At 37.5% G+C, this 16,881-nt stretch overlaps 1 protein-coding gene across 3 annotated transcripts in view; it reads right to left on the bottom strand.

Annotated features, from left to right (window-relative positions):
- Positions 1 to 16,881, bottom strand: part of EYS (eyes shut homolog) — a 774,985-nt gene that overhangs the window by 686,094 nt on the left and 72,010 nt on the right. For all 3 annotated transcript variants that reach the window (XM_069851470.1, XM_069851468.1, XM_069851469.1), the window contains exons 7-8: positions 4,544 to 4,648; positions 4,139 to 4,278 (exon numbers count right to left, since the gene is read on the bottom strand). In XM_069851470.1, coding sequence (XP_069707571.1) covers positions 4,139 to 4,278; positions 4,544 to 4,648 — 245 coding nt within the window. The remainder of the gene's footprint in view (positions 1 to 4,138; positions 4,279 to 4,543; positions 4,649 to 16,881) is intronic.

The raw sequence follows: 16,881 nt of genomic DNA, 5'->3' as shown, positions 1-16,881 counted from the left end.
TTTATGTTAATTAGAGTTTCCGTTAGATAACAACAAAAAACCCTTGATTTCTGAATAAAGAACCATATAATATATAACCATATAAGATATAAAATAAGCTGCTTTTTCCTAATTTTCCTCTCTGCATTAACCTGTACAGGTTCTCAAACATAAACAACTAGTGGTTTAAAGACAGCTTCCAATTTTTTTGTAAAGTTCCCCATAGTGATCTATTAAAGCATCTAAGTATTTTCTTTCTTGTTTGAATGTTAAAAAACTTAACCTAAACCAAGAAAGCATAACTTGAAAACATCACCAAGATTTGCAGCCCACACGCTCTCTTTAGAAATAAATTCATTAGATTAAAAAATACTCACACATAAATGATTTTCATCATTTCATTTAAAGATCTTTTTAAATCAAACTATCTGTGTAGTATTTGAAACGTGTCAGAACTGCAAAGTCCATCTGAAAGTCAAACATTACATCATGTTGCATGCACCCCAAACAACAGGGATTTGTTGATGAGAGTTATTTGTAGGTATAACTTTAGCGACAACCAGAAAACAATTATTGAAAATTTGAAAGTGGTATTGAAAATTATTATTGAAAATCATTGAAAGTGGTAGCTCCTTTGAACTCCAAGTATGCATTAAGCACATATATTTCAATTCAGGAGGTTAGAATTGTGATTCTGATTTCAAGTGTGACAGGTAATGGGATAATTTAATTCATGAAGAGAAGAAACAACTTTCAAGTAAATTATGCAAGTGGAGCTCAACAGTTGGACACAACTTTAGCACCTTAAAGACATAGAATCACAGAATCACAGAATAACCAGGTTGGAAGAGACCCACCGGATCACCGAGTCCAACCGTTCCTACCAAACACTAAACCATATCCCTCAGCACCTCGTCCACCCGTGCCTTAAACACCTCCAGGGAAGGTGACTCAACCACCTCCCTGGGCAGCCTGTTCCAGTGCCCAATGACCCTTTCTGTAAAGAATTTTTTCCTAACGTCTAGCCTAAACCTCCCCTGGCGGAGCTTGAGGCCATTCCCTCTTGTCCTGTCCCCTGTCACTTGGGAGAAGAGGCCAGCACCCTCCTCTCTACAACGTCCTTTCAGGTAGTTGTAGAGAGCAATGAGGTCACCCCTCAGCCTCCTCTTCTCCAGGCTAAACAACCCCAGCTCTCTCAGCCGCTCCTCATAAGGCCTGTTCTCCAGCCCTTTCACCAGCTTTGTTGCTCTTCTCTGTACTCTCTCCAGAGCCTCAACATCCTTCTTGTGGTGAGGGGCCCAGAACTGAACACAGTATATATATATAGAAGACTCTGAAAGGATATTTCTGAGATGGTTCAGTTCTTAACCTGTACAGGAATTATTTTTAATAAATCAACTCCGTGCGTCTGTTTATATTTTAAAACTTAAAACAGGATAAAAAGTTTGAAAAGTAATTTTAAATCCTATAATTCCTGAAAAAAACCAATAAATATTGACCAACATCTTGACATCTCCATTATTCCATAATTTCAAATCTTTTCACTGGAAATAGTAGTGGAAGCCATGATTTTGTCAGGCTGCTGACAGAATTATGAAAAAGTAGTGTTTTGAATAAAACAATTAAATTGCTCAATAGGACTTAGCCATGGCCATTAAAAACAGTCACACATTTTAGAATCCCTCCACATTTGTGATTGTTTGGGTCACAGGTGGTCATTTGAAATGAACTGTCTCCACAGGGATGTGGTGGAGTCCCCATCACTGAAAATTTTCAATGTTCGATTGGACAGGCTGTTAGTTAATCTCACCTGGGCTCCCCTTCCAGCAAAGGGTTGGACTAGATAGTCTTTTGGGATCCCTTCCATCCTGGACTGTTCTGTGACATTATGACCATTCCACGTGGTCTACACTTAGTACATTGAACTATATTTATTTGTTATTGCTATTGCTTTTATCAGTTGTCTATGAACTCCTGCTGATAAACATGTAGGGGTTTGTAATATCTTATATTAGGACAAGGATATTTTCTTTAATTCTTTTGACATCTTCCTGAGTACATGAGGAAAGAAAAGATACTATAATACTAAGTGGCAAATTTTGGTCTTGCTGGAAGTCATTAACTTCAAGATGTCAAAAATCTGATTTATTTGGAGGTCTAGATCATTTTAGGATTTTGAAATGTAAAGGCAGTTATCCTCTGTTTTAATACATTCACATTTCTTTTTTATATATATTTGTTTTGAAATAAAATATAATTAATATACTATTTAAACCCCAATGTTTTAAGTGTTGTGCTGGGAAATAAAAAAAATACACTTATATCATTATGCACTTATGTAAAGATAAAAGAGACTTGATGACTTAAATTCACTCTTTATACAGTTATTAAGAAAATATTAAAAATAGCAGCATTCTTTTCAGTCTGTTGTGCTGAACATACAGAGATAAATCAATTCAGCATAACTGAGGTACTATTGAAAATGGAAAAGCAATGAAAGAATGTAAGAATATGTATTTACTTTCCAGCCACAAAAATGAGTAATGAATTAAATGCTGAATTATATATTTAATTGAATAATAGAAACCTTTAATTTCACATTATGATTCTTAAAAAAAATACATAAATATTAATTTGTTTGCATAATGCCTTTATTTTTTTCCAAAAAGCAAATTATATTGTTTTAATGACCTGCGGGCTAAGACAACAAATATATCAATCCTTTATTTTATTTTCTATTCCCTTTCCTTTAGAAAATCTACTAATTATTCATGTTATGCTCAAATTAAGTGTGTTATGCAGTGAGTCTATAGAGAAAAATATATATGTATATAAAATTATTTTTATTTCCCACTTTATATTTATGATGGTCCATGAAACATTTGTATGAATAAATGAAAGATGTTTGAGAGCTTTTAAGAAAATATTACAGTAAAATGTTTTAGTAGCTCCCATCAGCATCCTAGGCACACCATCACCTCCCATCCTAACTAGCCATAATGATTATTGCATCATTATGGTGTTATGCCATGTACAATAAATCTGCACTCAGTATGACACTTGAAATCATAAAAATGTTAAAATTTACCAGATGCTGAACAATTTAAATATAAATCTTTGAGTCAATGCGTATTTTAATGTTACATTTCATATTCATTGGTAAGTACATACCCATGGACTTCAAGGTGACATAAATGTTGATTGCTTCTTTGCAGATACTTTGCCTGCTCTGCATACTATATTTTTATGGTGAGTATATTTCAATAAAAGAATTGATTAGGCCTTTGAAACACTGGTTATCATGTTTAGGCAGCTGTTTAAAAGGCTATATAGCATTGTGTACATAGCTTTAAAAATAACTATCATAATTAAAAATGGAACAGTGTTTCACTTTATCCCACCTTGAAATCTCAGTAACTCAAGGACCTGGCTTTGTAGTCCTGCCTCAGGTGAATGAATCCTACCCAAACCAGTAACTTAATTGAAGTGGTCACTAAAGGGACATGAGAAGGGTACAGTAAATACATTTCTTAAAGACTTTGGGGTACAGAGTAGATGGCCTAAGCAATGTCAGTGTTTAATTTAGAGATTTCTAGAATATTTTAAATTTAGAAAAATAGAATTCATTACTACATTCTGCAAAGATTTAAGAGTAAGTGTCAAAGAGAATTTTGATTTTTTCTAACTGCATTTTCAGCTCTTATTGTAGCTTAGCTACTCTTGCTTTGGGGCTTTTTGTTGTTGTTTGGTTTCTTTTTTATTTTTGTTTTTAATGGAAATGAAGTCTCTGTCATTCTTTCTGTGAATTGATATACTATCAGCCTTCTCTCTAGTAACTTCTAAATCTTCTAAATGCATGAAAAATTCCAAAGACATTTTAATTCAACATCCTACAAGTTTCACAATATACCAGCAGAAAGTAAGGGATAGAAGGAGACATTGTTACATGATTTGTCAGACAATGACCACTCTAGTCACATTACACTCTTTTGGTTGAGCATGTGGCACAAGGAAGAGGAAGGCTAGAAGGAGAACATGTCAAAAATGAGTACTGTGTTTAGGAAACCCATGGGAAATGAGGCTTCTTCAGCTCACTGCTCTTAGAATAACTTGTTTGATTTTCCAAAAACACTGGGGGGAATATGCCACTTTATCCTACCTCTGTGTTTCCAATACATGGTGATAAACATGTGTAATTAAATCCATGAGATTTATCCACACACAGTGCTCCTGGGGCACAGCTTATATTGTAGAATAGGCAGGCGTCAATATCCAGTTCACATCTTTCACCTTCAAAACCTGCACCACAAAGAGAATGTTTAATCACAGTTCATTCAGAATATTGACATTATGTCTGTTGAGAGTGTTAGCAGGTAACATTGTTCTACTAATTTGGCCATTTTATTTCCTAAAACAAGTGGAAAAGTGGGATCCTTAATCAAAATATTTATTGCATTCATTGAGAAATATTGCTACTTTTATATTGCTATTTCTTAAACTTAAATATTAGGATAACATTTTCTTTCTTCATTTTAGAAAGCACAGTAGATTTGCAATGACTCACCTACGGGGCAAATGCACTTAAAATGCTCTTCAGCGTCAACACACGTTCCTCCATTTTCACATGAATTGGACCCACAATTACCAATTTGCACCTCACAGAATTCTCCTATGGATGAAAAGAAATCTTAAAAATGTCAAGAATTAATACCATGTCCTTAAAAAACCAAAATCCTTTGAGCAATGTTAGCAATCTTGGTAAAATAACAATTGCTTTAAATAATAATTCTGGAACATTAGATAGAATTTAAAGAATTTAAGTTTCTAGAACCCTTTCTCTACACTTATATATTGAAAAAAAAAATACAAGGACTTAAAAAAAGGCCAAACCAAATTCTCTCAGCACATGAAAGCAATTTTAGATGGAATCCAAATGGGGTTACAGAGCTGAAGGGGGGAATTTTCACTGAAAATACGTATCTGAAATGGAGGCTTCTTCTGCTTTTTGCTGCTGCACAAGTCTACCATGATCTACACTTAAGACTTTTGATTCTACTATGTATATATTTCATTATGTCTTTTCTAGACTCCTTTCTGGACAGGAAAATGAGCTAGCTCACATTTGTCTTGCCCATCTGGCTGAAGACTGTTTTTTAGTTCAGAAGGAAGAAGTTGCACCAGGGCAGGTTCAGATTAGACACTAGGATAAATTTCTTCACCAAAAGGGTTATCGGGTGCTGGCAGATCCTACCCAGGGAGGTGGTTGAATCACCATCCCTGGAGGTATTTAAAAGACAGGTGGTTGAATCACCATCCCTGGAGGTATTTAAAAGACAGGTGGATGAAGTGCTCAGGGGTATGATTTAGTAGTAGACAGGTATGGTTGGACTTGATGATCTCAAAGGTCTTTTCCAACCTAGAAATTATGTAACTTTATGGTTCTAAGTAACTGAAATTTTAACTGGACAGTTCTAAAATATGCTGAAAAGAAATATCTTTGTCAATGTGATGAGTGAATAAAGAAGACCATCAGCTTTACTATGAGTCTTGGAAACCCCATGGATTTGACAAAAACGAAAGCACGTTGTTTCCTTTTTCTTTTTAGTACTGAAAATAATATACCAAATTCTGTGTAATTATTCCTGAGATTTTTTTTATTATTATTGGTGTGATAATGTTCTTTTCTACATTTTTTATTTTCAATTTCCTTTTTCTACAGCAGGTGTTGAGTAGTTTTCTTTTTTTAATTTTACAAAAGATAAAGAGTAGAGGAATGAAAATAAATTAGTCTTCCCTGCTGAGAAAACTAGAAAAAGTGAAGGAGTTTCAAAATCTTTAAAAGAGGAAAATTAAGAAAAGAAAATGAGTAAATTAGTGATGTTTTTATCACCAATTTTTTGTAATCAAAATTATTTCACTCAGAGGCTTAATTAGAAAACACAGGAGAGTTATACAGGAGAAAAATATTCAGGAGAGAGGTACAGGAATCGGGAAAATTTCTTTAATTAGAAAATATTTTCTATAAAACTTTATGTCAAAAGTTAGTCTTCTATTCAAAATTCTTCATGTAGCAAAAAAACCACTCCAATTTCAAAGAATTAAATTGTTTTTAAATTTTTAATAAGCTTTCCTTTTGATCTAAAGCCAGAGACCTCAAGGGAAAATGAATTAACAGTATAAAATTTGATAAGGAAATTACTATGTCTCTGTTTCACCAAAGTTTTTCTGCAAATTTTGGTCACTTTAGACCATTCCTAAGCATCGAGAAACATACCCTGTATCTTTAAATATGCTGGGATGGAGTGTCAAACTCAGACCTAAAGATTGATTTTATGGATTTCTATAAATGTAAATAAGGATTAATTTGTTAAGGCCTTAATATTGTGAATTGTTGGCCAGAAATCTCTCTCTTAGGCCAACAGATCGTAGAATCATAGAATCCCTAGGTTGGAAAAGACCTTTGAGATCATCAAGTCCAATCCTACCTGTATACAACTAAATTATGTCCCTAAGCACTTAATCTACCTGTCTTTAAATACTTTCAGGGATGGTGACTCAGTCGTCTCCCTGGGCAGCCTGTTCCAATGTTTGATAACACTTTCAGTGAAGAAGTTTTTCCTGATGTCTAGTCTGAACCTCCCCTGGCCCAGCTTGAGGCCATTCCCTCCTGTCCTATCATCATTACTTGGCTGAAGGGACCAACATCCACCTCGATACAATCTCCTTTCAGATTAATGAACCATGTGTGCAGTCTCATGTATTAAAACAGAAGCTGACCAGTATGTTGTACAGACTTTTAAAGTTTATTTTATCCCCTTACTCCTCAGCCAAAAATAATCCAATATTAACATATATTGATTTTACAGCAGCCAAGTGTTCATTTTACTGTAAGTTATAAAGCTTACCAAGTTAGAAATATTTTTTAAGGTGTATTATTACTATAAAACTTTTAAAACACAGAAAATGGGAATTTAGATACTTCTTGCTATTTATTATTATAGAATAATATGCAATATTACACTGGCAACTATGGACAATTTGACTTTCCATTTACAAGACTTTCATTTGCTTGTGTTGTATGTATCTGTAGCTGTATGTATCTGGATCTCATGGGAGGTACCATTATCACAATCACTACTTTAGAAAGCCATGCTATGAACCAGGATGAGAATTATAAAATGTAAATTTATGTAATATTGATTGATAAAAAAGACATACTAAAATTAAATGGGTGTTTTCATTTCAAAGTTAGTGTATTGAGGAAGTTGCCCTCTCCTAGGAAATGTGAGTTTTTCACTTTTTTCTTAATGAAGTCTGGAAGGAAAAACTGGGGAAAAAAAACCTGGGAATAAACTTCAACTCAATATGAATTTTGGATTCATTTTTTCTTTTATATTCATGAAGGTGGAATTGTCCAAGAAACCCTTATGAATAAATATTATTAAAATCAATCTGGCTAAAAGAATTATTTTACTATAAATCTGAAATCCTTATAACACTGTATCATTAAAGTGAACTTTATAACTTTTCCCTGCCACAATAAGGTCAAGAAAACCTAGTAACTCCAAACTGTTATAAAATTTATTAAAATCTGAATACTGCTGAGAAATGCATAATTTATGGTACCAAGATCTGATTAAGTGTTAAATGGATGTCAGGAGAGATCTCCATGGTAATCCACTTAGCTTTTAATGCCTAATTATCACTTCATAGTGAGTGAGGCTTGAATAGCTGAGAAATGCAATATTCAGAGAACTCAAGATTTTTCTGAGCAATTAAGCACATTATTCTTCCATAAGGAAGAAATTCACCATGTACAAGGAACAAAGGGAAAAATAAAGAAATTACACAGCATAAAAGGGAGGGAGAATAACTTGATTAATAAGTTTACTGTTGTACTGTTTATTTTTAAAAGTGATCTTATACATATTTTTATCTGAAAGTGTGTTCTTATGAAATAAATCATTAAATTGCAAATACCATGTCCAAGATATCATTGAAATAAAGTGTGACCACAAATGAGCATAAACTGAGGTTATACAAGAACATAATGAAACTTTTCTTTATGACAAAGGTGAACAAGAACAGGTTGCCCAGAGAGGTGATAGAGTCTCTGTACTTGGAGATAATCAAAAGACATCTGGACACTGTCCTGGGCAACCAGCTCTTGTTGACACTGCTTGAAGCAAGGGAGTTGGACAAGATGACCTCCAGAGAATCATAGAATCATAGAATCACCAGGTTGGAAGAGATCCACCGGATCATCAAGTCCAACCATTCCCATCAAACACTAAACCATGCCCCGCAGCACCTCGTCCACCTGTGCCTTAAACACCTCCAGGGAAGGTGAATCAACCACCTCCCTGGGAAGCCTCTGCCAGTGCACAATGAAACTTTCTGTAAAGAATTTTTTCTTAATGTCGAGCCTAAATCTGCTGTGGCAGAGCTTGAGGCCATTTCCTCTTGTCCTGTCCCCTGTCACTTGGGAGAAGAGGCCAGCTCCCTCCTCTCTACAACGTCCTTTCAGGTAGTTGTAGAGAGCAATGAGGTCTCCCCTCAGCCTCCTCTTCTCCAGGCTAAACAACCCCAGCTCTCTCAGCTGCTCCTCATAAGGCCTGTTCTCCAGCCCCTTCATCAGCTTTGTTGCTCTTCTCTGGACTCGCTCCAGAGCCTCAACATCCTTCTTGTGGTGAGGGGCCCAGAACTGAACACAGGATTCGAGGAGCGGTCTCACCAGTGCCAAGTACAGAGGGAGAATAACCTCCCTGGACCCGCTGGTCACGCCGTTTCTGATCCAAGCCAAGATGCCATTGGCCTTCTTGGCCACCTGGGCCACTGCTGGCTCATATTCAGTCGGTTGTCAACCAACACCCCCAGGTCCCTCTCCTCCAGGCAGCTTTCTAGACAGACTTCTCCTAGTCTGTAGCACTGCACAGGGTTGTTGTGCCCCAAGTGAAGGACCCGGCATTTGGCCTTGTTAAACCTCATGCCATTGGACTCAGCCCAGCGGTCCAGCCTGTTCAGATCCCTTTGCAGAGCCTCCCGACCCTCCAACAGATCAACACCTCCACCCAGCTTAGTGTCGTCCACAAACTTGCTAAGGGTGCACTCGATGCCTTCATCCAGGTCATTGATAAAGACATTGAACAGGGCTGGACCCAGCACTGAGCCCTGGGGAACCCCACTTGTCACTGGCCTCCAGCTGGATTTCACACCATTTCCCACCACTCTCTGGGCCCGGCCATCCAACCAGTTTTCCACCCAGGAGAGTGTGCGCCTGTCCAGCCCAGAGGCTGACAGTTTCCCAAGCAGAATGCTGTGAGAAACTGTGTCAAAGGCTTTGCTGAAGTCCAGGAAGATACATCCACAGCCTTCCCCCCATCCAGCAGCCGAGTCACTTTGTCATAGAAGGCGATCAGGTTAGTCTGGCAAGACCTGCCTTTTGTGAACCCATGTTGACTGGGCCTGATCACCCGTTTCTCTTGCATGTGCTTCATGATAGCACTCAAGATCACCTGTTCCATGACCTTCCCTGGCACTGAGGTCAGACTGACAGGCCTGTAGTTCCCTGGGTCCTCCCAGAGACCCTTCTTGTAGATGGGCACAAAATCAGGCAGCCTCCAGTCCAGTGGGACTTCCCCAGTCTTCCAGGACTGTTGGAAGATGATGGAAAGGGGTTTGGCCAGCACATCCGCCAGCTCCTCCAATACCCTTGGGTATTCTTTTCCAACCTCAGCCACTCTGTGATTATGTGATTCATAGAATGGTAATATATCTCAATTCAGAATTGTTCCATAAGAATCATCTAGTCTAACTCTCTGCTCATTGCAAAGTACCTAAAACTAAATCACGTGACTAACTCCATTGTCCAGACACAATTTTAACTCTAGCAGGCTTGATGTTATGACCACTTCCCTGGAGAGCCTGTTCCAGTGACTGACCACTTTTCTCAGTGAAGAAACTTTTGCCAGTGTCCATTATGAACTTTCCCTGATGCAGCTTCATACCATTCCCTTGTGTCCTATTGCTGGTCCAAAATGGGCCACACGGTTTGGGTCTTGTAACAGAGTGACAAGCTTGGCACAGATATTTACACTGTAGGCATTTAAAAATTAGCCATGATTTATTCAACTCCCAGTAATTTTACATTTAACTTCTGGACAGCCACAAGTCTATGGGGCCGGACGGGATTCACCCTAGGGTACTGAAGGAGCTGGCAGATGTGCTGGCCAAACCTCTTTCCATCATCTTCCAACAGTCCTGGAAGACTGGGGAAGTCCCACTGGACTGGAGGCTGCCTGATATTGTGCCCATCTACAAGAAGGGTCTCTGGGAGGACCCAGGGAACTACAGGCCTGTCAGTCTGACCTCAGTGCCAGGGAAAGTCACGGAGCAGGTGATCTTGAGTGCTATCATGAAGCATATGCAAGAGAAACGGGTGATCAGGCCCAGTCAACATGGGTTCACAAAAGGCAGGTCTTGCCAGACTAACCTGATCGCCTTCTATGACAAAGTGACTCGGCTGCTGGATGGGGGGAAGGCTGTGGATGTATCTTCCTGGACTTCAGCAAAGCCTTTGACACAGTTTCTCACAGCATTCTGCTTGGGAAACTGTCAGCCTCTGGGCTGGACAGGCGCACACTCTCCTGGGTGGAAAACTGGTTGGATGGCCGGGCCCAGAGAGTGGTGGGAAATGGTGTGAAATCCAGCTGGAGGCCAGTGACAAGTGGGGTTCCCCAGGGCTCAGTGCTGGGTCCAGCCCTGTTCAATGTCTTCATCAATGATCTGGATGAAGGCATCGAGTGCACCCTTAGCAAGTTTGCGGACGACACTAAGCTGGGTGGAGGTGTTGATCTGCTGGAGGGTCGGGAGGCTCTGCAAAGGGATCTGAACAGGCTGGACCGCTGGGCAGAGTCCAATGGCATGAGGGTTAACAAGGCCAAATGCCGGGTCCTTCACTTGGGGCACAACAACCCTATGCAGTGCTACAGACTAGGAGAAGTCTGTCTAGAAAGCTGCCTGGAGGAGAGGGACCTGGGGGTGTTGGTTGACAACCGACTGAACATGAGCCAACAGTGTGCCCAGGTGGCCAAGAAGGCCAATGGCATCTTGGCTTGGATCAGAAACGGCGTGACCAGCAGGTCCAGGGAGGTTATCCTCCCTCTGTACTTGGCACTGGTGAGACCGCTCCTCGAATCCTGTGTTCAGTTCTGGGCCCCTCACCATAAGAAGGATGTTGAGGCTCTGGAGCGAGTCCAGAGAAGAGCAACAAAGCTGGTGAAAGGGCTGGAGAACACGCCTTATGAGGAGCGGCTGAGAGAGCTGGGGTTGTTTAGCCTGGAGAAGAGGAGGCTGAGGGGAGACCTCATTGCTCTCTACAACTACCTGAAAGGACGTTGTAGAGAGGAGGGTGCTGGCCTCTTCTCCCAAGTGACAGGGGACAGGACAAGAGGGAATGGCCTCAAGCTCCGCCAGGGGAGGTTTAGGCTAGACGTTAGGAAAAAATTCTTTACAGAAAGGGTCATTGGGCACTGGAACAGGCTGCCCAGGGAGGTGGTTGAGTCACCTTCCCTGGAGGTTTTTAAGGCACGGGTGGATGAGGTGCTGAGGGATATGGTTTAGTGTTTGATGGGAACGGTTGGACTTGATGATCCGGTGGGTCTCTTCCAACCTGGTCGTTCTGTGATTCTGTGATTCTGTGAATTCTTTTGAAGCACAATAAATACAGTAATCTTTATTGGACCCACTAGAATTTGGAAAATAGATTTTCACTCTTTCTGCATATTTCCTCATATTCATTAGGAGTTGTGTCCAACTATGCAGTAAATGTATTCTTGGAGAAGTCGAGGTATAGTAATTAATCTTTATGTTTTTCAGAGCCGTTTCAGTGAATGAGTAAAGAATACAACAAAACAGAAGTAAAAACCTGATCTAACAATTCACACATGTAGGTGTTAAAAGAGTCTGCCTGACTGTGACTCACATAGTTGAACAATCAAATTGAAATGACCTGGTTTTATCATTAGAATTTGAAAATTCTACTATAGGCTACATGAGAAATCTATCTTTAATAAACTAGTTATCATAAATATGAAAATAAAGATTTATTTCTAATCAACGTATGTATATTTTCTCTCCTCTTAGAATAAAAGATAATTGTATACTGTTAAAAAAAGAGTAGTCTTGACTCTCTCTGCAGCTAAACCTGAAAAATAGTAACATACAATTCATCCCAGTGGTGGAGAGATTTCTGCTATAAGTGAGTTGAGGATACTTGCAACTGTATAAACTCTGCTTTGTGGTTTTAATGATAATTTCTCACTTACTTCCAAAATTATTTGTATCTGCATTTTAAGTTATTTTTCCTCAAATCTCTGTGAAGTAGAGTTATTTTTCTGAGAGGTAGGGCCTATAGAAGGTAAGCTCAAGAGAAATGTGATATTAATAATTTCCTAATTAAAATCTAAAGGGAATAGTTTCCATTACCTCAGGAAAAAACAAGAATTTGTTGGGCTTGCAAATAACAGGTATGAGATTGGAACTCAGCAATTACTAAATCTGATTAGGTGAAAGATGTTAGGCAGATTTACACCTTACAGTGAATCACTGTTATAGCAAGATACTGCTCTTATGAAAACAATGTAAGCTTTTCATGGTAGACATACATGTTCTAATAAGTGAAGGCAGCTGAAGTGAAACAAATGTTCAGTCACTATTGTCACTGGTACAGAGTAAAAGAATCCAAATTTTAACACAAAATTAACATTAGTATGCCTATTCTCAAATTTTATTGTCTAACATAATTTTGTTTACATGGAGCTGAATTTATATCGTTTTGAAAAGGTCAAAAGGCTTCTACTGCCCACAGTCAGCTTATGACTTAGCCTCATTGTCTGGTGCTGCATGAATTGTGGTCATATATTCTCAAGTGTTAAATATTCAGTTCAAATTTCACCTTCACCTAGTTCAGAATAAAATTAATCATTCAAGAACTCTTAGGAATAGTCCTTCCTGAAAGTTCTTCTGTAACTGTTGTTTTAGCACAGAGTCTTTCAGCTGAGTTGCTTTTTACAGAAAGTCTTTAAATTTATTTGAAATGTATTTTATTAACCTTGGCTCTTAAATGAACTCATTATTCTGGAACATACAATTTGACTTTTGACCACCTAATAGATTATCTGTCTTTTCTCTTAGCTGCCTCTGAAATTTAACAGGAAATCTGGCCTTAAAGTTATAGCTCTTGGCAAAGTCTTTTGTAGACCTCTCTTTCAAACAGGGTCTTGTTCTCTGTGTGGGAAGTGGCTATTTGTTTTGTTGACAGAGTGCCCTTCCTATATCTCACTATGAAATCTTGTTCAAATCCCCCTCCCAGGGATACTAGAAGAATATACAAATATTGTCAGTGACTAGAACAGAGCTGAGAAGCAGAAAAAAAAAATGTCTCTGGCTATTATAGATCATCAACTTCACAACCTACTTCAAACATCGTATTCTGAAGGCTTTTTTGACTGAATTTACATAAAAAGCATACTTCTTGTTTCTTATTGATGATGTGATGACTTTTTTTAGGTCAAATACAGAAATCTGAATGTACTCTATCTCTTCAGCTGCCTCTTGGAATACTTAAAGAAAGCTGCAAATTCATAGTTTCCCTTGTTACTTACAGCAGATCTATATGCTGGGTAATGAGAATGAATAATGCACTGGTGTTCTCAATGGGAGGCTTATGAAACTTTCCATGTGGAAAAGACCTCAAGATTACTCTGAAGGAATAACCAAGGAAAGAATAGACATCGATAAATGTAAAGCCAGAAGAGACAGGTAGCTGAAGCAAAACAACAGAGTTCTAGAAACACGAGGAGAGTAAATCTAGGAGTTGTGTGCCTATATAAAATGAGCCACGATAAATGGATAGAAAGTGGAAAACAGGAGAAGAAAGTTGTAGAGTAGTCGGTTTTACATGTACCTGACTGAGGTCAGACTTTCAGGTGAACACATTGTGATTAGGAAACACCCCCACTACGTCTCTGAAATTTTGCTAGATTTTAAGTATTCAGTTGGTGATACAGAGCACCACTGTCATTCGACTGCTGATCTAATAGTCACAGAAAATAAAAGCTCAAGCTTTTGTACCTTGTTTTTTTTAAAAAAAATGATGGAGGAGGATGAAACTAATTGTTGGAATTCATGAGCAGATATAACCAACTAAAGAGTTTTATATGTCAAGGGCACTTTTTTAAGCATCTTTTTCAGTTGAGAACTTTATTCTGTTATACTATAAATGCTTCTTAACAAACTACAATGAACTTAAGTCAATCATGTAATATACAATTATTCTCAATGGACAAGAATTCTGTCAAAAATCTTTCTTATTCATACAGACCAAATACATTCACTGTACAACAACTTAAACTGGAAACTGAAATACTAAGAAATATGAATATATTCAAAAATATCTCTGTGCATTTGGAACATTTTTTTTTCATTTTAAATCAGCCAGAACTTAAGTACCCATATCATATTTCTCTTTGAAATATCAGATAAACCATTTTAAAGCCTTGATTTTTCATGCATTTTCTGCATGCCATAGAACAAAAAAGGTATTTCCAGAATGACAATGTCAGTAGTTTTAGTATTTTTCTGGAAATCAAGACCTGAGAAAAACTATTGATTTAAACTGCTGTAGGTCACAATTTGCCTGGAGTTCACACAAGTACTGTACAACTTCAGACATTATCCCTTTCTTAGTGTTCTAGGGATAATCTCCTTCAAATTAAATACTAAGTCAGCATAGTTCACTGTGTTGTTTTCATTTTCGGTCTCCTTACATCTGTATCTTTGTATCTCAGTTACTATAGTGGAATGCTCTGGATGGAGTGGTATGGCTGTGGGTTTAAACCATTTCAGCTTGCTGGCTTCTTAGGTGAGAGAATTTTTTAAGGGTTTATGCCCTAGATAAAACTGTTTGCCTTTCACCCTAACTAATATTCAGCCATGCCCTATTCAAAAAGGCATTTTAAACAGCAAGAAACATTTCTAGATATCTGCTCAAGAGTATTAGAGATTGAATTACTTTGTTACTTTTGCTTTCTGTCAGTTATTATTGAAAATTCTTTAACAGATAATTGAATCCTCTGCAAAGCAGCAAGCTGTTTCTTTTTTCTTCATTTAATGAAGATAAGCATTCTAAATGAATTCCTCTAGTAATTCTTAGCAAGTAACTTCTTTTATTCCATTATTTCAGTCCTTGGTCATTGATGTTTGGAATCTGCGTGCACTAACAATTTCTCTTTCAAAGGTGACAATGGTAATAATACATGAAGTGCAATGAACAAAGCTTAAAATGACAGCATCTGTTGCTGAGACATATACTGCTGTGTAATTCCAGTGACACTCCTGCGATATAGGGACCTCCCATGACGCTACAGAAATTCCTTTTCCAGCTCACTTTTAGTACAGGGAATAGATCTGTGAAAGAAAAGTTATTGTTCTTTTTAACTATTTGATCTTTGATATTTCTAAGATTTCCACTGTACTTCAACATAAAATAGAAATCTTGCCCAAATATCCCAGAGATGGCTGAACACCTGCCTACCAATAGGAAGACATAAATTAATTATTTATTTTGCTTTGCTTGTGCAAACAGCTTTCCCTTTACCTATTAAACTGTCTTTACATCAACTTTGGAAAGTTTTCTTATATTTACCGTTCTGATTCTCTCCCTCATCCCACTAGGAAAGAGTGAGTGACTGGTTGTATGGTGCTTAGCTGCCCACCGGTGTTAAACCATGGAAGCACTGGGTTCAATAGAACAAAAGAATTTTAAAATGTGGCTTTGATCAGACAAAAGAGTTTAGATTAGGCCATGTCATTGTTTTGTTTGCTAGTATAAACGTTGCCTAACTAGGTTGTGAAAGTCATAGGACTTCATTTGGTACTATGGTACCAAAGATTCTTTCTACAGAAGACTGTTTCAAACCACCTACATAGTTCAATAGGGCAAATTTCATCCAAGTCTGTTTGTATTCGTTTCCCATATACCTGTCGAAATTAGTAGTGCTGTCCCAACTCAATAAAACAATGAGATAAAGAGAAAAAGTAAATTGTGGATAGATCTGTGAATTATCTTAATGAGTCTTCTAAAAAGAAAGTTTGAAAATGAGAAAAAGATTGTAATTAAAGTAGTACTTTAAATTCTGATTGGTGAGTTTGCTTGGGGTGCAGTTCATTTTAGCAGCAGTGAGATTATTCTAATTAAAGGACCTGTCTTCCAACTAAATGAAGTGTCTAACATGCCCAATCAATTCCTGCTAATATTATTGCTTTACACACAAGGAAAGACAGATATTAGAGGAAGCTTCTTAAAGGACAATGTGTCTACTGTGGAAAACCTGAGAAATCGCTGACATGGATTGTTTCATTTCAATGTCATAAGCCATGTTACTTTTGTGCACTGTTCTAGATACAAAGATTTTTTTACCTATTTTCAAGAAGACAAAAAGCAAAATAAGGAACAAACTAAAGAAGGAATTGGAAATCAGAAAATTCATGACATCTATTCAACAAAAATATCTACATTTTGTAAACTTTTTATTCTTTCCTTTGAGAATTTAATCCAAACAAATGGATATTTTTCTGAGTTAATTATCCCAGATGTATTTTATATATAAACAGAAGTAAGAAATGTGGTGTGAAATTTCATTTGTGTATATATGCTAAGTTTCTGCAAGATTTCATTAAAGAGTATGAAACAAAAATAAAATGCTTTTATTAGTTTTTAAAACAAAGTTTGGCTTCTCACAGCTAAGAATATTACATCGTATCATACTTTGTTTTCCCTAAGATAAGAATACTCCAAATATGATTTGAATGTTAATGCAAAGGCTGTATCTGTAACAGCCT

The sequence above is a fragment of the Phaenicophaeus curvirostris genome, chromosome 2 (genome assembly GCF_032191515.1).
Source record: "Phaenicophaeus curvirostris isolate KB17595 chromosome 2, BPBGC_Pcur_1.0, whole genome shotgun sequence".
Taxonomy (NCBI): domain Eukaryota; kingdom Metazoa; phylum Chordata; class Aves; order Cuculiformes; family Cuculidae; genus Phaenicophaeus; species Phaenicophaeus curvirostris.
The sequence above is the reverse complement of the archived record's forward strand: the minus strand, read 5'-3'. Positions and strand labels throughout refer to the sequence as shown.